Source organism: Petaurus breviceps, unplaced genomic scaffold (genome assembly GCF_028583685.1).
Source record: "Petaurus breviceps papuanus isolate PSGF00001 unplaced genomic scaffold, PetGlider_PUasm1.0 91041, whole genome shotgun sequence".
NCBI classification, from domain to species: Eukaryota; Metazoa; Chordata; class Mammalia; order Diprotodontia; family Petauridae; genus Petaurus; species Petaurus breviceps.
The window spans coordinates 37660816-37683276 of NW_027187400.1; the positions used below are offsets into that span (position 1 = coordinate 37660816).

At 41.7% G+C, this 22461-nt stretch overlaps 1 protein-coding gene across 1 annotated transcript in view; it reads left to right on the plus strand.

Annotated features, from left to right (window-relative positions):
• Positions 1 to 22461, plus strand: part of CFAP74 (cilia and flagella associated protein 74) — a 111914-nt gene that overhangs the window by 67598 nt on the left and 21855 nt on the right. The window contains exons 21-26 of the mRNA XM_069078375.1: positions 438 to 566; positions 13414 to 13501; positions 17937 to 18110; positions 18679 to 18812; positions 19819 to 20095; positions 20934 to 21032. Of these exons, the coding sequence (XP_068934476.1) occupies positions 438 to 566; positions 13414 to 13501; positions 17937 to 18110; positions 18679 to 18812; positions 19819 to 20095; positions 20934 to 21032 (901 nt within the window). The remainder of the gene's footprint in view (positions 1 to 437; positions 567 to 13413; positions 13502 to 17936; positions 18111 to 18678; positions 18813 to 19818; positions 20096 to 20933; positions 21033 to 22461) is intronic.

A 22461-nucleotide genomic window follows, 5' to 3' on the forward strand; every position in this document is an offset into this window, starting at 1 on the left:
CTGTCTCTCTCTCTCTCTCTGTCTCTCTCTCTCTCTCTCTCTGTCTCTCTCTCTCTCTGTCTCTCTCTCTCTCTCTCTCCCCCTCCCTCCCTCTCTCTCTCTCTTTCTCTCTGTCTCTTTGTCTCTCTCTGTTCTCTCTCTTTGTGTCTCTGTGTCTCTGTTCTCTCTGTCTATCTCTCTGTTCTCTCTCTGTCTCTCTCTCTTTGTGTCTCTGTTCTCTGTCTCTCTCTCTGTTCTCTCTCTGTCTCTATCTCTCTGTCTGTGTCTTTATCTCTCTGTCTCTCTCTCATTACCATCACATTCCTATGGTCAGACACACTTTTCCATCTACAAAAAGAGAGGAAAATATCCCAACATTCATCACCACTTAGAATGATGTAATAACTAATCCAAGTCCCAAACCAAAGAGTAAACATGGGCAGTTGATCTCTTTTCAGGTCAAAAGCTGCCCTGCGTCTGAAATTTGAAGTATGCGAAAAATTGAAAAAGCACATAGAACTCCTCCCAGAAACTGGTTACATTCAAGCCCAGTCTTCATACAGTGTTCAACTCAAGTTCTTGCCCAGGTAAGCAGCATTAACACAAAGGTCCTTCTTTTGACTAACATGGGGCGCCCTCTGTGGTGGCTTATCGGGATGAGGCAGTCTCTGGTCCAGCATGCCCTTGGGCACCTTTACATCCTTTCACCCCTTTGGTCAATTATGAGTCAAAAGCCAAGGCAGAGGTGGGCTTGGCCTGGGTTTAAAGGCAGGGACTTTTCCTGCAGGGATGGCAGAAGGTCCTCAAACCTTAGCAGTATCGGTACTTCAGCTTTTGATGGCCCCTGGGAGAATGCCCCCAGGAGCTCAGTGTCCAGCAGGGGAAAACAGAAATATGTCCACTTTTGTCAATAGGCCATGAGAATCAGAAGTTGCCATTATTGAATGAATGTTTCAAGGACCTTCTTATGTTTATGAGTTCAAATCTAGCCCCAGACACTTACTAGTTGTGTGACCCTGGTCAAGTCACTTCACTATGTTGGTCTCAGTTTCCTCATTTGTAAAATGAGCTGGAGAAAGAAATGGCAAAATACTACAATATCTTTGCCAAGAAAACCCAAGTGGGATCATAAGAGTCAGACAGGACTGAGATGACCAAACAACAGCAAACATGAATTCTAGTGGGAGAAAGTTTTGAAAGCCTTTGAAATCCTGATAGAAACAGGAAAATTCTATGAGCTCTCCCCACAACCACCTCAAATACCTATAAAATATGACTCTAAAAACTTTAGAGCTACAGAACCCTCAAAGTGACAGAGAGAAACAAACCTCCCGCTGAAGGCAGCCTGGCAGGATGGCAGGAAGGGTCCATTGCAGCGAGCTGGGAGCAGCACCCAGCCCTGCATGAGCCTTACTGGCCCAGACCCAGGGTGGTCCTGACCAGCCATGGCTGGAAGGGCTTCAGGAAAGTGATCACTAGCAGCTGTGGTGGTTTCCAGACTTATCAACCCATAAACACCAAAGACAAAGTAAAAAGTCAGTGTTGGACCTGAGTCTGTTGGAACTGGGGGGGATGCAAGAGCTCAGTCCAGCCCCTGCCCCCAGGATGAGAATCAGCAGGGGTGCAGTGGCCATGCAGCCATAAAGTGGCTGCTTCCAGAGCTCCTGGCCTGCAAATCATAGGGGGACCAAGCGACTATTCAGAGGGTAATCGCTCTTGCTTTAGCCTACTTGGATCTAAATTGCTGTCTTGGGTGGAAGTCCTGGGGTGTGTGGTCAGTGGACCAGAGCTTGTGGGGGCTGCAGGGAGGGCGCCCTCCTAATAGCTCCAGAAAACCCCAGCAATTTGGGACAAAGCTCTCCTCTCTGGAAGCAGAGTTCTACTGTGGCAAAAAAGCTCAAAAGTCAAGTAATTGGGTGGCAACATGAGCAAGTAAAGGAAGCAAAGCAAGCACAGCTGTCAAATCTCAGATTCCTCTTTTGGGGACAAAAAGGATCAAAGCATGGAGTAGGAGGAAGACAATGAAGTCAGAATTCCTGCACCAAAAGCTTCCAAGAAAAATATGAACTGGTTATAGGCCATGGAGGACCTCAAGAAGGATTTTGAAAATCAAGTAAGAGAAGTGGAGGAAAAAACTGGGAAGAGAAATGAGATTGATGCAAGAAAATAATGAAAAGTGAGTCAGCAACATGACTGAAGAAAATAACACCTTAAAAAATAGACTAACTCAAATGGCAAAGGAGGCTCAAAAAGCCAATGGGGAGAAGAATGCCTTAAAAAGCCAAATTTGCCAGATGGAAGAGGAATTTCAAAAGCTTACTGAAGAGAATAATTCCTTCAGAATTAGATTGGAGCAAATGGAAGCTAATAACTTTATGAGAAATCAAGATGCTATAAACCAGATCCAGACAAATGAAAAAATAGAAGGCAATGTGAAATATCTCATTGGAAAAACCACTGACATGGAAAATAGACCCAGGAGAGATGATTTAAAAATTATTGGATTTCCTGAAAGCCAAGTTAAAAAAAAAGAACCTAGAAATCATCCTTCAAGAAATTCTCAAGGAAAATTTCTCTGATATTTTAGAACCAGAGGGCAAAATAGAAATTGAAAAAATTCACTGATCGCCTCTTAAAAAAGATCCCAAAAAGAAAACTCCTAGAAATATCATAGCCAAATTCCAGAGTTCTCAGGTCAAGGAAAAAAAATATTACAAGCAGCCAAGAAGAAACAATTTGAATATTGTGGAAATACAATCAGGATAACACAAGATCTAGCAGCTTCTACATTAAGGGATAAAAGGGCTTGGAATATGATATTCCAGAGATCAAAGGAGCTGGGATTAAAACCAAAAGTCACCTACCCAGCAAAACCGAGTATCATGTTTCAGGGAAAAATATGGTCATTCAGTGGAATAGAGGACTTTCAAGCCTTCTTGCTGAAAAAACAGAATTGAATAGAAAATTTGACATTCAGATACAAGAAGCAAGAGAAGCATGAGAAGGTAAACAGGGAAAAGAAATCATAAGGAACTTATTAAAGTTCAATTATTTACATGCCTACATGGAAAAACGATAATTGTGACTTATGAAACTATTATCAGTATAAGGATAGTTGAAGGGAATGTAAATTTATATATGTATATATACATTTATATGTTTATATAGGAGGGTATATGTATTTATAAATACATATGCGAGTGTGTATGTATGTGTGTACATGTATACATAGACAGAGGGCACAGGATCAGTTGAATAGGAAGGGATGATATCTAAAAATAAAATTAAGAGGTGAGAGAGGAATATAATGAGAGGAGATAAGGGGAGACAGAATAGGGTAAATTATCTCGTATAAAAGAGGCAAGACAAAACTATTACAATGGAAGGGAAGAACAGGAAGCCAAAAGAGAATGGGTCAACCTTACTCTTACTGAATTTTGGGTATCTTACCCTACAGGAAAGTAGAGGGAAGGGGATAAGAGGGGGGATGATAGATGGGAGGGAAGATTGTGGGGGGATGGTAGTTAGAAGCACATACTTTTGAAAAGGGACAAGGTCAAAGTTAAAAATAGAACAAGTGGGGGGCAGGATAGGATGGAGGGAAATATAGTCAATCTTTCACAATATATCCACTATGGAAATGTTTTGTGTAACTACACATGTACAACCTATATTGAATTGTTTATATTCCCAGTAAGGGTGGGTGACAAGGGAAGAAAGGAAAGAATCTAGAATTCAAAGTTTTAAAATTATGTTTAAAATTATTATTATTTTACATGCAACTGGGAAATAAGATATACAGGCACTGGGGTATGGAGATCCATCTTGCCCTATTGGAAAGTTGGAGAGGGTATGGGGGAAGATATAGAACAGAGCAGATTGGGGGAGGGGGTATTCAGGGTATTCAGTTGGGATCGCTCTTTTGGGTTGGCAGGTAGGGGAAAGATGGGGAGAAAATTTGTAACTGAAAATCTTGTGGAAATTAATGTTGTAAATTAAAAATAAACAAAAATAAATTAACAAAAAAAGGAGAAAGCCTGGAAAAATCCTGTATATGTAAGCTGTCATTATTATTGTTAGTCAGCCCTCCTGGGCCATCTTGTGCCCAGTTCAATTCAACAATCCTTTGTGAAGCATCTCCTTATGGGCAGGGCTTTATTCTAGGGGCTGGGGATACCAAGAGACACATGAAACTGTCCCTGTCCTCAAGGACTTTCAAATGGTTCCCTCAAGGAGGAGCACTCAGGGAAAGACATCAGCTGAAGAGGCATGCTGAACTCCTCTGCCAACACTTGTCTCGGACGATTGCAAAGACAGTCACCGACTCCCAACCTTCAGGGGTTAGGAAATATCGATTTTCTTAATGTAAGAAAAATATTTGGGAAAGTATACACAGTCACGTGTCCTCAGAAGAGAAACACCTCTGGATTACCTTGTAGTGTTTTTATTTCTAAGTGACCATAAGTCTTTTCTGTATGTGATTTTTTCATCTCTCCGTTCCTCAAAGGCTCAAAGAAGGTAGTTTCTGTTTCTTTGGTCTTAACCTTGCCTCGCCCCGTGGTCCCACTGCACCCCACAGGTGTTCACCAAATATTAATAGAGTTAAGTGCTAGACTCTTGTAGAACCACTGTCTATCAGGTTGACCCACTCATAGATTCTTTATCAAAATATTAACTAAGCAAATCCTTTAGACCCAGAATTTTCATTGGTGGAAAAAAAGCAGTTTTGATGAAAGACAGCATCCCACTTTGTGTTTCTCATCATTCAAAGCTCTTGAGAGAAACAAACAAGCAACATGCTCTTCAGATCCTGGATTCATGGAATTGGGAACTGGAAGAAACTGAGATCATTTGGCCCAGGTTTCTAACTAAGCATCCACAGTTATCTGAGGGGAGAGAGGAGAGGAAGTTTTGCAGAAATGGGTCCCTGTACAAATCATCGTTATTTTGTCTTTATTTAGTGAACATACTATCTGTAGATTCAATATTCTCTCTCTGTCTGTCTCTGTCTCTCCCCTCCCTCCCTCTCTCTTTATCCCTTTCTTTCTCCTCTCTTCTCTCCTTTTCCCTCCCCTCTCTTCTCTCTTCTCTTTTTTCTCTTCTTCCCTCTTTTATTCTCTTCTCTTCTTCCCCTAGTCACTCTCTTCTTCTCTCCTCTCTGTCTTCTCTCTTTTTCTCTTCTACCTCCTCTCTCTCTTTACTTCTCTCTCTGTCTCTATGTGTGTCTCTCTGTGTCTCTCTCTGTCTGACTGTATGTGTCTCTGTCTCTCTGTCATCTCTCTGTCTCTCTGTGTGTGTGTCTCTGTGTCCCTGTCTCTGTCCCTCTCATTATGATTAACTCCTCACACATGACTCTCATCTCCCACCTCCATGCCTTTTCATTGGCATCCCAGGTGCCTGGCACACTCCTTGCTTACCAATCTCCCCTCCACAAACTCCCTCTCTTCCTATTATACTATGCAGCTCAAGCACCAAGTTGTGTAAGAAGTCTTTCCTGAGTCCCACCACCACCCCTACTTCCCCCCATCACTGCCCTCTCTCCCAAAATAACTTCTGTTTGCCTGCTTTTAATGTACTTGTATTTATTTGCTTTATATTTGTGCTGAATATATTTGTATATGAACTTGAAGTCTCCTTTATTGGAATGCAAATCATTGTTTCATTCTTTGTTCTTGTAGCCTCAGTGCCTAGCACTTGATGTTGTTGTTCAGCTGTTTGCAGTTGTGTCTGACTCTCTGTGACCCCATTTGGGATTTTCTTGGCAAAGATCCTGGAGGGGTTTGCCATTTCCTTCTCCATCTCATTTTACAGAGAAACTGAGGCAAACAGGGTGAAGTGACTTGCCCAGGGTCACACAGCTAGTGAGTGTCTGAGGCCAGATTTGAACTCAGGTCTTCCTGACTCCAGATCTGGCACTCTATCCACTGTTCCACCTAGCTGCACAATTGCCAAGAGGAGAGAGAGAGAGAATTTTTAGAGATCTGATGACTTTTTCAGGGGTTCCCAACTTTCTAACATCAAACCTTGATGATGCTCCTATCTCAGTCTCTCCCTGCTCTAATCCACCCTCCATTCTTCCATCAAAATGATTTTCCTAAAATGTAGGTCCAACCATATCACTCCGTAAACTCCAGTGACTCCATCATTTCTGGCATCAAATACAAAAATCTTCTTTTTGGGATTCAGTTAAAGCCTTTCATTACCCTCAGACACATACCTTTGCCATCTTCTTGCAGCTCACTTCCCGCCCACCCACACACATGCTCACATAGTCTTCGATCCAGTGATACCAGCCTCTGCTATTCCCCCAATGAGATGCTCCATCCATTGACTTGGGGCAGTTTCACTGGCTGGGACGCTCCCCCTTCTCATCACCACCTCCTCCTGGCTTCCCTGGCCTTGAGTCCCAGCTAAAATCCCACTTTTTACCAGAAGCCTTTTCAAATCCCTCTTAATTCAATGCCTTCCCTCTGTGGATTATTTCCTATTTATCCCACCTATATCTTGTTTGTACATAATCATTTACATGTTGTCTCCTCCATTAGCTTCTCGAGGGCAGGGACGGTCTTTTACCTCTTTTTACATCCCAAGTGCTTGGCACAGTGCCTGACATAGTAGTAACTTAAATCCTTGTTGACGACTGACTCCCATGGAGTATGAGAAGCTCGTCAAGAGATACAGGGAATATGTGGCCAGTCACTACAGTTATCTAGTCCACATCATGGGCACAAGAGGGGCATCCCCACCAATCTGGACAATCCACATAAAATTGTCTGGCCTTTCCTTTGTACCAGAGAAGAAGTCTGAATTATTATGGCATTAAAAGATAAACTATGTTGATGTTATACAATACTATGCATATATTTTATGCATTTCTGAGTTTCTAAACTTGTTCTGTGCCTTCTACTGGTCTTTGAGTGTCATCTTTGACTTCTGAAAAATTTCCAAAAAATTTCCATTTAATTTCTTATGCCTGCCTGTGATATATCGAAACCATAATTGGGAAAGTCTCTCTCGATGTGGAGGAGATAACTGTTTATAACTCTATTGAAATTAATGAAACTCTTTTGTATTCATTACACACATCTTCATGATAACCTCCAAAATTTATTTCCTTTCTTGAACAGGGGCTATGGGAAGATTCACTGGAAGCAGAAGAAAAGGTTGGGAACCCTTGGGTTCTTGGGAATGAGAGACCCCTCAGAGACAGAATTTCAGTAATAGAAAGTTCGGGGCACCTACCTGGAGTCACAGTACTATCCTGAATTTTACCTTGATGATTATTCTTGGGAATGATTTCCACTGGAATAATGAATAGCAACTGTCCCTGTTTTCAAAGACATTCCATTCAAGGGGCTGAGGAAACTGAACAGTCTGAATGCAGTTAGTTATAAAGGGCTTCCAGCTTCCACAGAAATCATGCAGTGGGAGTCAAATCACTGTGGAAATTGGTGTGGGGGAGACTCACTCCCATTGCTTTCAGTTCTAGGGGTTATAAATAGGGACATCAGTATTTCAAGTGAATGCCTGTGTTGAGCATGCTAGAAATGTGTAAATGGTAGCTTAGCCAAAAATCTTTGAAAAATGGAACCCACTTAGAAGAAAGAGCCTTGGATTTGCCGTCAGAGGACCCAGAGTCACACCCCAGTTCAGCTTCTCGCTATCCATGTCAGTCATCTGGTCCACAAACATTTGTTAAGGGTATGTGCCAGGTAGAGTGCAAAGAAAAGCCAGTGATCTTGAACAATTCACTTTCTCTTCTAGACTTCAAAATGAGGGTGTTAGACCAAGTGATCTCTGAGATTCCTGGTAACACTCAATCTACAATTCTTTGAGATATCATTACGTTATGTACAAAGAAGCAATGTGGTCTGCAGTAAGAAAGAACACCATTGATCTACCCACTTGGGTACATTCCACTTGGTGGAGCTGTCTTTGTATGTGTGTGTTTTTTAACTTAGAGGGGCTGTTAACAAAAGACACTTAAAAGGAGGGACAGGGGCAGCTAGGTGGTGCGGTGAATAGAGCACCAGCCCCGGAGTCTGGAGGACCTGAGTTCAAATTTGACCTCAGATGCTTGACACATTAGCTGTATGACCTTGGGCAAGTCATTTAACTCCAATTGCCTTGCCTTTTTCCCTCAAAAAAAGGGGGACAGATCTTTTTGCTCATTTACTCTCTAAATTCTACCCCAGGTGGGCATAGGAAGCTTAGACTTTTGCCATGAGGACTTATTTGTTAAAATAAGAGGAGAGAGAGCAGAGCTCATTTGTGGTCATTCAATCTTATTGATGGCTTTCTTTTTCTTTTGGTTTTCTCCAGCACTTAACACGGTGTTTTTTGTATGCAGTATGCACTTATTAAATAGTTTTTCATTTATTTGCTCATTGACAAAATTGTTGTTGGTGTTCAGTCATGTCTGACTCTTCATGACCCCATTTGAGATTCTCTTGGCATGTCCTTCAACTCATTTGAGGAAATGGAGGTCAACAGGGTTAAGTGACTGGCCCAGGGTCACACAGCTAGGAAGTATCTGAGGTCACATTTGAACTCAGGTCTTCCTGATTGCAGGTCTGGCACTCTACCTACTGTGCCATCCAGCTGCCCTTGACAAAGTTGGCCAGGAGGCATATTCAGGGAAGAGAGAATCAGTCATAAGTTTATTCATGGGTCTGAGACAGGGAGGGGTGGGGATGGTGGCGGGGATTGGTGAATGGCAGCCAGAAGCCCCTGTGATCAGAGCTGATATTTCTGGCCACTACAGACTTAAAACCCAGAAAATCATCAAAGGTATTTATGAGCGTCTGAAAACCAAACTTAGACTTGTAGAGAAACAAAATTTCTCATTTGAGGATGATAATTGTCTCCTTTTTTAAACCCCACAGTCTCATTTACTCTATTTCTCTGAGAGTGCTGGAGTTACAAGTCTCCGTTTGGTTCCTCAGGTTCAGTCGCACCAGATGACTAGCTTAGAAAAATCAGCCACATTTCCTGCTAGCATTGGCCATATCTGGCCTTTTGGTCAATGAATATTCTTTCCTGTGATCTTCTGGCTGCCTGAGAAGGGTGAAAGCCCCTGGGTATACTCATGGACCTTACATGAGTGTTTGAGAGATCAGTGGGTGGCAGCCTTCTGGGGAAAGAATGCCTCGGAAATGACCTTGTACACCTTGCTCATGCCCCTGAGTAGCATTGAACAAGCTCAAGCATTTAAACTGGAACATGAAGCTTTGCCATCAAGGGCAAACCTCAGATTAAAGCTCAGATTGCGCTAACCGGGATGGCAAATTCTTTAAATTGATTCAGTCAATCCCTAAGCATTTACTGAGTCTCTACTATGTGCCAAGGGTAAGCTAGGTGGTACACTGGGCCTGGAGTTAGGAAGACCTGAGTTCAAATCTGGATTCAAAGACTTACTAGCTGTGTGATCCTGGACAAGTCACTTTACCTTGTTTGCCTCAATTTCCTCATCTGTAAAATGAGCTGGAGAAGGAAATTGCAAAATGCTCCAGTATCTCTGAAAGAAAACTTCAAATGGGGTCACAGAGAGTCAGATATGACTGAAATGACTGAACAACAAAAAATGCACCAAACATGGTACTAGATGCTAAGGATAAAAAAAAAAACCCAATCCCTGCTCCCAGGGAGCTTCCATTCTACTGGGGATACAGCAGGCACATGTATAAGCACATTTGTGTATATGTGCATATATACACGTATATTCCTATATATAGCATAGTATATTCCTATACACTAGCATGTAGTCTATATATGGAGTAGATAGGCAAACAGCCAGTTAGATAGATGAATAGATAGGTAGATGGATTATGGATGGATGGATGGACGGACGGACAGATAGATAGATAGACAGACAGACAGACAGACAGACAGATAGATAGATAGATAGATAGATAGACAGACAGACAGACAGACAGACAGACAGATACTATGAAAGTAGTTGAAAGAATAAGGGCACTAGCAGCTGGAGGAATCTGTGCCACAGGGACAGAACCTCAATTCCCTGGTTCAGATGAACAAATTCTTGGTCACCAGGTTGTTGCGGTCTTTAAGTGTCTTTCCCCAATTCCTACACCAACACCCATTTCCCTGAATTGATACCAAGGCTACCCATCCCAGCAAGGACACTCTCTGGCAAAAGGCTTAGAGAAGGGATTCCATTTAATACCCATGAAAATTTAGATTCACATCATAGATAAGTTTTGAGGTAATTATTCCTTTGACAAAGGATTCTTGGTAGGATGCCTTTAAATAGCAAACAATTTAATTAAGACATAATTAAAATTATATTAAGTATATAATTAAATTATTTTATTGACAAGCAGCTGTTCAAGATTACATGTCCTTTCTTTATTATTTTTCCTTACATGTTTAACCTTCCATGACTCCTCAGGGAATTGGATGAAAGTATTTTAAGATTGTGTGTCTGCTGATATAAAGACTGTATATGAATGGAGAGGGTCTTCCTCTGGCTTTGCAGGCATGGATCCTTCTGACAGATGTCAACTAACCTCATTTACAGTCAGTGAATTGAGGAGATCCTAGTTGGAGAACAGACAGTGTATGTGTTCTGGATAGGGCACTGGACTTAGAGGCAGGAAGAACTGGGTTCACATCCCACCCGAGCCACTGACTCGCTGTGTAATGAGTCATTTGACCTCTCTGGGCCCCAGTTTCTTTATCTGCAAAATGAGACATTTAGACTAGATGTCCTTTAATGTCCCTTCCAGTTCTAAATCCCTGACCCTGTGAGTGTTTATGTTTCCCATCATTGAAAACCCTTATCTCTTCCATTAAAAGAAATGATCTCTTGATCCTACCACCCCCAATAACTCACATCTGATATCTCTGTCTTGCTTCTTGACTAACCTCCTTGAGAAAGCTGTCTACACCCAGAGCCTCAGATGCCTCTGTAGTGGCAACACAATATTCACAGTGCCAACAACAACTGTAAATATGCCAGCATAGTTCTCAATTGAAAAATATAACAGACTCTCCATAGGTAATACAGAAGCAAAACATTTATTCAAATACCAGAAAACTGAATCCCAAAACCAGAAAGCCAAATCCATCATAGTAGCAAAGAAGTTAATACACCATTAACACCACAGAGAGCCACACCATCCTTTAGCCTTCCCACAAACCAACACTCACAAGCCTGTCTGTTTGCCTGCTGTGCTCTCTCTCCCACTGTCTAGCTTCTCTGACTCCCAGCTTCCTGTGGGCTCTGCTCCACCCTTCAGCAAACTCCTCCAACCACAGGCTCTATGTGGTTACATTCAACCTTTTAGGGGGCAGGGAAGCTCTTCAAATTCCCATTACTATTACACCCTCCCCTCATTCTCTTCTGACCCCTCTGCCGCCTGGCTTCTGACTTCATCATACAGCTGAAACATCTCTCTCCAAAATTCCCAGTCATCTCCTAATTGCTAAAACTAGTGGACTTTTTTCAATCCTTATCCTTGACCTCTCTGCAGCCTTTGAAATGGTTGATCACCATCTCTTCCTGGAAGCTCTCTACTCTCCAGGTTATCACGATACTTCTCTCTGGTTTTCCTTCTACCTCTCTGACCAATCCTTCTCTGTCTCTTTTACTATATCTTCATTCATGTTGCTCCTACTAACCATTAGTGTCCCCCAAGGCTCTGTCTTGGGACCTCTTCCTCAATACTAGGAGTCTTCAATTTTTCATATGTCATAGAGCTCTTTGGAAGTTTGTTGAAGCCCATGGATCCTCTTTTCAGAATAATATATATTTTTAATTGATTTATTTTAAGTTTTCAACATTCATTTTTATAAGATTTTGAGTTCTAAATTTTCTTCCTTCCTATACTCCCCAAGATAGCATGCAATCTGATCTAGGCTATACATGTACAATTATATTAAACATATTTCCACATTAATCATGTTATGAAAGAAGAATTAGAACAAGAGGGAGAAACCACGAGAAAGAAAAAGAGAGAGAGAAAATTGTGTGATTTGATCTGCATTCAGACTCCATTGTTCTTTCTCTGGGTGTGGACAGCATTTTCCATTACGAGTCTTTTGGAATTTTCTTAGATCATTGTATTGCTGAGAAGAGCTTAGTCTATCAAAGTTGGTCATCTAACACAGAGTAATATTTTAAAATGCATGAAATAAAGCATGTAAGATTACAAAGAAGACCAAAGGTTAATGGAAATAAAGATGTAATTTCCCCCATTCAAGACAAATGGGATATTTATAAAGCACTTAGCATAGTGCCTGGTTTCTAGCAGGTGCTCTCTAAATGCTTCCCTCCCCTTCCCATCACAAACTTACTGAAATGGATCCACAGTCCCCTAGGGCATCAGTGGATAGACTCCAGTTTAAGAATCCTTGCTCTCTACTATCTCACTTAATTATCTCATTACTCCCCCCTGTATTCAGTTCTGATTTCTATGCACATGACTCCCAGATCTATCTATATATCCATCCCTAAGCTCCCATGTTCTATCACCAACTGCCTCTTGGCCATCTTACCAGACATTGGATGTCCTATAAGCATCTCAACCTCAACATGTTGATGAAAGAACTCTTTATTCCCCCCCGCAAACCTTCCCCTCTTCCCAATTTTCTTATTACTGTTGAATGCATGACCATCCTCTTACTCATCAAGGCTTGCAACCTCTGTGTTATCCCCAACCCTTTAGTTTCAATCACGCCCCTCCCCAGAGCTAATCTGTGGTAAGATCTTATCCTTTCTAGCCTCAAACAGCTCCCATGTATATTCCCTTCTCTCCACTCATTCAGCCACTACCCTGATGCAACCCTTCATCACCTGTTTCCTGGACCAATTCCAATCACCTTCTCATTGGTCTCTCCCCACTCCAATTTGTCCTCCATTTAGCTATCAGAGTGGTCTTCCTAAAGCTCAGATCTGACCGTGTCAGCCACTCAGTAAACCCCAATGGCTCCCTATTTACCTCCAAGATGAAATAGGAAACCCTCTGCATCTTAAAGCCCTTCACAGCCCTTTCCAAGCTTCTTACACTATATGCTCTGTAATCCAACCACACTGGTCTTAACATATGACAATCCATCTCAGGGTCCAGTGATCTATCCACTACACCATTTAGTTTAATTATGATTTGAATTAGAAATATTCAATTTAAACAAAACTTTGTGGATACCTGATACCTATAGCTACCAGGAGGCTACTAGCCTTATCTGATGAGAATTGGATGGACAATGATCTTAAAAGTCCACAGAGTGAATATATTTTCCAGACTATTTAGCAGCATCGTAGCCTAGGGATGTGGGAGGGGGAATTCTAAGTAGAATTGTTTAAAGTGTAACCCCTATTTCAAATGACCACTAGCACTCTATCTATATTAGTAAGGCATTGATAACTATAAAGAAAATGCTCATTGAAAGTGCTTTTTCCTCCTCTTTCAGACTCTCCCTCCCAGAAGATGCAGGAGAATATTTTGACAAAGACACAAGAGTCCTAGAGGCCCCCATGACAATAAGAGTTGCTGATCAGGTCAGTGGCACAATCGACTGATGACGTCAGCTAAATTATTGGCCAAAGGCTTAGACTTATGTGATTCTAGGCTGCTTTTTGATCAGAGCTGTTAAGTATTGTCATTTTCCCATTTACTATTTTAGTGAACGAGGCACATGGGGTGATCATGGCAAACTAGTACCTCTGGGGTGAGGGCTACTCAGCCCTTTTCAGGGTCGCTTATCCATATTTGGTGTCCACCTGGCACCCAGCTCTCACCTGTGGCTTCAGGGAGCTGTAGTGCCCACAGCGACCACACCCTGGTAAAAACCATCTCAGCAAATGGACTCACCCAGTCTGAGGGTAACCTGCAGGCCTCAGGCCCATCGGTGGGTTAGGAGAGTGTCTGTCCAAGCGTATGAAGACTTCCCCTGGTGGAATGGGCACACGAGAACGCCACATGGGCAGCTGAAGCAGGATCTATGGAGAGCTTAGAGCTTGGTTAGATGCGGCGGATGCCAGTGTCATCTCGGACCATGGCCACTCACTTGACTTTGTCCTGCCACTGGACTTTGATGACTGGAAGAATGAGGGAGGCTCTGCCTCACTTAAATCCAGTTCATGAATGGGTCGATGCCTCACCCTGGGATGTCACTGGTTCTCTTTAAAAATGAAGGACGAACAACATTTCAGTAAACACTGAAAACAGTATGTGCTGGAAATGTGTAGCACTGTGCTTTATTTCCATAGGCACATACACAAAGAAAAGAGTATCTGCATTTATTAAGCCCTTCAGTGGACGTGTTTTCACGACAAATCCTAAGACTGTGAAACAGCATGTCAATGGAAAGAACCAGATGTACCGAGTTCCCCTTTGGGCCTGGGGTGTAACTTGAACCAAGTCATTGTGACTCTCTTGGCCTCAGTTTCCTCATCTGTAAGTGCAGCTAGTGGTCCAGTGACTAGAGCACTGGGCCTGGAGTCAGGAAGACCCAAGCTCAAATCTGGCTTCAGACACTTAACTAGCTGTGTGACCCTAGGCAAGTCATTTCACCTCTGACTGCGTCAGTTTCCTTATCTGTAAAAAGGAGATGATAGTCCACTTATTTCCCCAGGGTTGTTGTAAGGATCAAAGGGGATAATATTTGTAAAGTGCTTAGCACATAGTAGGGGCTATGCAAACATGTTTTGACTTGATGACGTCATAACATGAGGTTCTAGGCATCCCCTAACTCCCCAGGGAGGGAACACTCATATAACATTCCCCTCACCCCCAATGGGGCATGCGCCCCTTTGCTTCATCTTGAATGTCTTCATGAGTTCCCCTAGACGATTTCTCAGTTGACTCTTCCTGATGCAGCATAAGCCCTTAACCTCTTCCCCAGAACCTTGCTTTTGGGATTAAGTACAGTGTATGTGCAGAGTGCTAGATGTACAGTGGTTAGAGCCCCAGGCTTGCAGTCAAGAAGACCTGAGTTCAAATCCAACCTTATACACTTCCTAGCTTTGTGACCCTGGGCAAATTACTTAACCCTGTTGGCATCAGTTTCCTCATCTGTAAAATGAGCTGGAGAAGAAAATAGCAAGTATCTTTGGGTCAAGGACAGTCAGACACAACTGAAACAACTCAACTTCTGATTTATTCCCTATGTGATCCTGTTCCTGCCAAGCATGGGTTGGGAAGGAGGAAGAACGTGCCCCAGAGTTTCCACTGAGGCACCAAGTGTGCAAGCCAAGGTTCTATCCCAGGGCTGGGCCAGTCCTTGCTTAAGTCTTTCTCCATCACTACGGGTCCCAGACAGCTTCATCCCTCAGCCACCACGGCAGCTTCCTCCTCTGCAAAAGGGAAGTTGGCTCCCCTCCCCTCTGAGGTCCCGGGCAGCCCAACATTCTGGGATCCCCGATGTGAGAGCTCAGACCTGCCCTTGGGAACATGCATGGCCCCATTTTGTCTCCAGGAGGTGAGTGTCATAACTAATAGCAGCATTTTTGAGGAAGGGGGGAAAGAATAAGCTTGTATTAAGTACCGACCACATGTCCCATTTGATCGCCAATCTAGACTATAAAAAAAGAGCAGAGATTAAAATAGATCCTTAAAGATTCGAATTTGTATTGTACTATTTAGCTCTTTGGTAGGTCATTTGCATTTTAAAAACTGGTCAAAATGACATGTGAAGCATTGAATATAATTAATTTTTTGGTTCAGGCTACATTCTAAAAGAGATAAAATTTTAGAAATATATTTTTAAAAGTGTTTGCAAGCCTTGCCCTGTGCAACATTTTTCTTAAAAATTGAAATGAAAGTATAGAAAACATGCTGATCGGTTACAAAACTGAGGGTAGACTGTATGATGAACAACAGATTCAGAATTTTAAAAAAGAACTTGGTTGACACAGCTAAATGCAATGCAATGAAATTAAAGAGTGATAAAAACAAAGTTTTATAATCAAGTAACTTAAGAACACAATAGGGGAAACCTTGCTTGGCTCATGTAAAGCCTGTGATGTGGCTGCTTTTTTAAAAAAGTCCAAGGCAGCTTTAGATTGTATTAATAAAGATTTATTTTCCACTTGTTATGGGTAAAAGTCAGACTGTATTTGGTGCTGCTCAGACTACATCAGGAGTATTGTTATTTAGTAAAGATAGCTGTACATATTTTATGAAGATTGGAGGAAATCCAGTATGGCGAGGTTACTGGAAACCACTTCTTGAAGAATGTTGGAGAGAACCAGGAATGGTTAGCTTAGAGAACACATGAGAAAAGTGGAGAAAGATGAAATTCAAATATTTTGAGTAGTGTTGCTTGAAAGTAGAGATCAAAACTAGGACCATAAAGAAAAACTTTCCAATAATTAGAACTGTTCAAGAATGATATTAGAATATCTTGGGAAGATGGTAGAGGGAGAAGTTTCCTAAGTACTGCATCCCTCACTCCCCCCCCACACACACACATACTCCATACGCACCATATCAAAGTAAGTTAAAAAAAAACAACCCTGCAAATTCAGAAAACAGTAATGACAAAAGGATAGTGAAAGAATCCTCTGCAATTTTGAAAGGCAACTTTTAAAGAAAAAATAAGCAAAGACCAACTCCCCAACTCATTCCAGAAGCTTTCGCATTACTTATGGCAACTCAGACTGACCTTAAAATCCTTTTGGCTGCTTAATTTTAGGCACTTGCCTTTTGGAATTTACCCCTTTGCTATTTTGCAAGAACATTCCTATTCCAAGGACATTTCCAAGGATATCTCCAGGATATGTAGGACTGATGGTTCTGGGGCACTCCTGGAACATCTCCCCTGCTTTCCCAAATTCCTTAGTTCCTACATGGGTATGATGTCACCCTATGACAAAAGAGACTGCTTTGATTTTAGGCATCTGGCTTTTAGAGTTAACCCTTTGCTGTTTAACAGTGATTTCAATTTGGTGTTTCTTTTTGTTTGTGTTCCGTATATTCTTTTAATGAACTTTGCCATCTGTTTCCAATGTTACTTGGCAAACTTTCTGTTTGCATTTTTGTAGTATAACATTCATATTTTCTTTTTCATTACTTTTCTGGAAGACCTGTAATTCTTACATTATTGATTCACATTATACCATCAAGTTAAGTATTCTTCTTTTGTAGTGATCTTTCAATCTTATTTTAAAATTTTTGTTCCATGATTTTATTTTCCTGAGAGACATTGTGACCTAGGCAATAAAGAATTATTCTTAAAAAAGAACACAAATATCCCATTTGATCTTCATGATGGCTCTGGAGGTAGGTGTTGTTATTATCCCCATTCTACAGATGGGGAAGCTGAGGCAAACAGAGGTTAAGTGACTTGCCCAAGGTCATAGCTAAGAAGTGTCTGAGGCTGGATTTGAACTCAGGTCTTTCTGACTTCAGTCCCAGTGGCACTGTGCCACCTAGCTACCCCAAAAGAAGGTCAGTTAGTGAGAGCCAGGGATGGGCAGAGGACAGCCTGAGTGGTCCATCAGCATCGTCTTGAGGAAGACCTAGATATAGGTCATATTAAGATTTGTTCTTTGAAGTTTGAATTCAGTCAAAGGACTGCACTTGAGGACCTAGAGGGCCACATGTGGCCTCGAGGCCACAGGTTCTCCACCGCTGGCCAAGAGTTTATTGGGCAGGGACCCCCTGGGGCAAAAAGATATGGTAGGAAGTGGACAGAGTCAAGCTGAAGAGGCAAGTGTAGATAGACTGTGATTTCTGTCACTGAAAGGAATGCTCCCACTGAGAAGATCATAGGTCCTTTGAAATGGCAGACAATATTTCCCATCCAATATTTGGGGTTTTCAAAAATTCATTTTGTATACATATTTATAATCTGTCCCTCCCATTGCCCCATTGAACAAATAACAGCAACAATAAAAACAACAATAATTCTTGGTGGAAAAGATTGAGTTAAATTGACACATGGACACAAACTGGTCTTCCCCTTTCCCGAGTGTCCTTCTTCCATTTCAGAAAAGGCCTGTGAAGTTCACTGTCCATGCCATCGTCACAACATCGGATCTGGACATTGAACCCAAAGAAGTGGATTTTGGGTACTGCACCATCTATGAAGCTGCTTATACCAAAGTTACACTCATTAACAAATCTCTCCTCCCCCAGGAGTTTGGATTTATCAGCACCCCAGAGGTAGCTATCTGTGGGAATCCCACTGTGGCCATTACTTCTCCCATATCCCGTGGCATTGGGTTGCCCTGCTACCCCAAGCCTCCTTCCTCAGTGGCTCTCCAAACTGCATCGGTGTCTGTTGGGCTGGTACTCCACACCTAGCCCTCAGCTCCCACAGAGGCTCACTGGCAGAACAAGGGCGCTGTAACTTCTTGGCACAGTCTGGGTTGACTTTAAAGGAAAGACCCAAGAAGTATAATGAAGTTCTGGTTCAATTCCATCTGGTCCAAATTCCAGTTTGCGACCGAACTAAACCAGGTGACCTGGACAAGTCAAAATTTCTCTGTCCCCCAGTTCCCTCCTTTGGAAAATAAGAGAATTGGATTAAATACCTCCCCAAGTTCCTCTGGGGTAATGGATATTCCTACCCCTACACTCCTAATACCCTATCCCATCCCCTGTTCAATGTGGGTCCTGTTTAGAGCCAGAGTCAGGAGAGGGGTAAGGGCAAGGAGGGGAAAGTAGGAGGAATGGCAAGAGTCATTGCCAGCTTCCTTTCAGTCATTAAATATCCCTTTTTATTTTCAAGTTTGTGGAAATTCAGCCCAATGATGGGTTTGGAACCATCCTGCCCTTGCAGTCTTTGTACCTTGATATCATCTTTAAACCCAACAAAGCGAAGGAATATAGCTTCAAGCTGATTTGCATTTCTGAAATTAACAGGTGAGGTGGGCACCCCCTTAGCAGAACCCTAGAATGTGGGCAGGGCCCCGAGTGTATCACTGGAGTCCTAAGAAGGGCACTGTCTGACTGCCCACACGTGAGGTACCACCCTATTTTCACACTCTACTGTTTAAAATGGCTATGATCCATACGGATAACCATTTGGCCCATGTCTAAAACATTAAGGTCTTCAGAGCACTGGCATCCAGTAGAGCTTGTAGGGGGAAAATAATTTCCTGGGTTTGCTGAACTTTGATGGGAGGGAATGAGCAATTTGTCTATGTCAAATTGGGCTGCCCATGGACAGTTCTCCATATCCACCAGGATAAATAGCGTATTGCCAATGATTGGTCATTGTGTTCTCTAATCCAAGGAGCCTTTTAAATAGACCCTGTGTTTTAGATACCATAGAAGCGGTCAAATCTCCATATCAGGTGGAGATTTAGCTGCCAAGACAGCTAAAGAAAAGACAGTGACTAATGTTTCCTTCCAAGCAAAAAAAAATAGAGATCTGGGTAAAATGAACTTGGTGAGCAAGGGAGGCAGCGCCCTTCTGACCCTCTTATTAATCCTTCATGAATATCCCAGACATCCCTTGCTGCTATTGTCCCATCTTGCTTATTCTAATACAGAATCCTTAGGTTTCAAGTCCTGAGACCCTGGTGTGCAGACTATGTGGGGCTGAGAGTGCAGTATGTGAGAATTAAGAAGTCCAAAACATTACTGGCTTGGAAATAACCTTTGTCTTTCATTACTGCTGTCTTCCTTTTCATCTCTACCAAGAGGAAGCCATGTTTCTCCCCCTTCCTTCCCTTGCTCTCATTGTAGCTGTAAAGCATCTTTCTGTTCTCTGGTGACAATTCCATCCACTTTGCCCACAGCTAGACCTAGTTTCATTCCATGGTAGCTCTGAAGAATAGACCCCGGGGCCTTGTGAGAAGGGAGGGACTCACTTCAGGAACACTGACTTGGACAAGCCTCCTGATCTCTAATGTTGGCCTTGCAGAGAATTTACCCTGTTGTGCAAAGCGATTGGTGTCCATCCGCCTCTGGAGCTGTCTCACTACCGAGTCAGGTTTGCGGCCACAGCTTTATTTGACACATCAATGGTTACCCTGTATGTGATCAATTCCCACGTAAACATGAATTCTCTGACTCATGCGGTGCCCCGCATCGGTAGCGGGGAAATCGAGCCTGTGGGACCCAAGTCTTTTGAGTTCCTTTTGCCACAGGATGCCCCCATCATGATCATACCTTCTGTGGGAACCGTGTTACCAGGAAAGGTGAGTGTGGGGCTCTTTAGCTTTGGCATAAGGGCCAGCATGTTTTTCACCCATTTGTTCCCCAAATCTTAAAAGAGAATGGGAATAAATGGGATGAATGAATAAAGAATGAGAAACCCTTATTAAATGCTTACCGTATGTTCAATGCTAAAGATATAAAGACAAGCAATTGATCCGATCCCTACCCTCGAAGAGCTTAAATTGACTAGTTTTACAATGTGCAAAGTCCTTTCCTTACAACTCTAGGAAGTAAATAGCATAGCATTAATCTCCCCATTTGACAGAGGAGAAAATTGAGGTTCTGGAAGACTACTCTCACCAAAGCTCATACAACTAGTCAGAACCTCCTAACTCCATGTCAGACTTTCGGTCCTTCTGGGACTTGTTTTCCAAGACATGATTTTTATAGAACATCTATATTTTACGTTATTACAGATACCTTATGATATGTTTTTACTAATTTTAAAAGGAATTTGTTTTATAGTCAGTTTTCTTAGATCAATAATAATCATACTTAATCAATGTGATTATTATCCTCAGGAACCCAGCAGAGGGGGAAATAGAGGCATCTTCACAGCTCATGCCTCTGGGAGTCACTTTTAGCCTATTTGGCTGGATGAACCGTCCCATTTCAAAATAGAAAAGGATTAACAATGTCCACAAGGCTCAGTGCTCCTTTTTATAGCCGAGGGTCAGAAGACTGAGAGGAACCTCTGATGTTTCCATTCATATTTTTATTTTAAAGAAGAAAGATAGCTTTTCTTTTTTAAAGACCCTTACTTTCCTTGTGACTGCCCTCTGAGTGCAGACTTCTGTTATTTCTATATTCTTTTCCCAGAAATGCATGATTGAAGTGATTTTCAAACCAGTGCTGTCAGAGACAACAATCAAAAAAGAAGTTGTAAAAATGAGGAACAGAAAACTAGGAGTAAACCCGGTATGGCAGCAAACAAAAACCTAAGCTATAAAGCCACATGAAATAATACTCTTGGGGACCAAGGCCAGTCTCAAGTGCTGAAAAACGTAAATTCCAAAAAAACTTTTTTAAAGAAACAAAGTTTTATTCTTTTTTTTTTTAAGCAATTGGGGTTATTTCTGGGTGTGGTGCTGAGTGTCTGAGCCCGGGATTCAATCTCTAGGTCATCCCAACACTGGAGCCAGTGCTCTTATTCGCTGAGCCACCTGGCCGCCCCACAAAGTTTTATTCTTAACTAAACATCTAGCAGCACTGACTGTACATCGGGCCTACTTTAAGGAATTTCTCTAATGAGACAGCTAGGTAACACAATAGATAATGTACTATGCTTGGAGGTCTTAAGACCTGAGTTCAAGTCCAACATACTAGATATGTGATCCTGGGCAAGTCAGTTTTATCATCTGTAAAATGAATCTAATAATAGCACCTACCTCCCAGGGTTGTTGTAAGGATCAAATAAGATAATAATTATAAAATAAATAATAATATATAAATATTATATAAATATATTCAAACATAATATAAAATTATTGTAATTATAAAATTCTTAATATAGTGCCTGGTATAAAATGTGTATACGTACATATATATGTGTGTGTATATATGTATACACATACACATATATAGATATGCATACTTTTTTTTTCAATTGTATCCAACTCTGTTACTCTATTTGGGGTTTTCTTGGCAGAGATACTAGAATGGTTTGCCATTTTCTTGTCTAGCTCATTTTATAGGTAAGGAAACTGAGACCAACAAGGTTAAAAGTGGCTTGTCCAGGGTCACACAGCTAGTAAGTGTCCAAGGCCAGGTTTGAACTCAGGGAGATGATTTTTCCTGACTCCAGGTTTAGCTGCTTTACTCACTGGTCCACCTAACATATGTGTGTATAAGTATGTATGTATGTATATACATATATGTGTTATATATAGATATCTATATACACACAATAGTATACTAGTATATTATATATGCTAGCATATATTATTATTGTTGTTGTTCAGAATAATACATGAATATTTCACTGAATGTGGGATCCCCACATTCAGGAATTCTCTCCAATGCCACTAATGCTCAAGTCTTATATTGTTGACCACTTGCTTATACATCTCTGTAAGCTCCTTGGGGGCTGAGACTGCCTTTTACTTTTTCTTCTAGGTGCTTAATAAATGTTTATTGACTGACTAAATATAAGCTCCTTAAGGGTAGGGCTTATTCTTTTTGTTGATATTTGTATCTTCAGTGCTTATCAGAGTGCCTATAAATGCTCAGTCTAAAGGAGGAAATGAAGGAAAGAAGTAAGGGAGAAAAGAAGGAAAGAAGGAAGGAGGGAAGGAAGGAAAGAAGGAAGGAAGGAAGGAAGGAAGGAAGGAAGGAAGGAAGGAAGGAA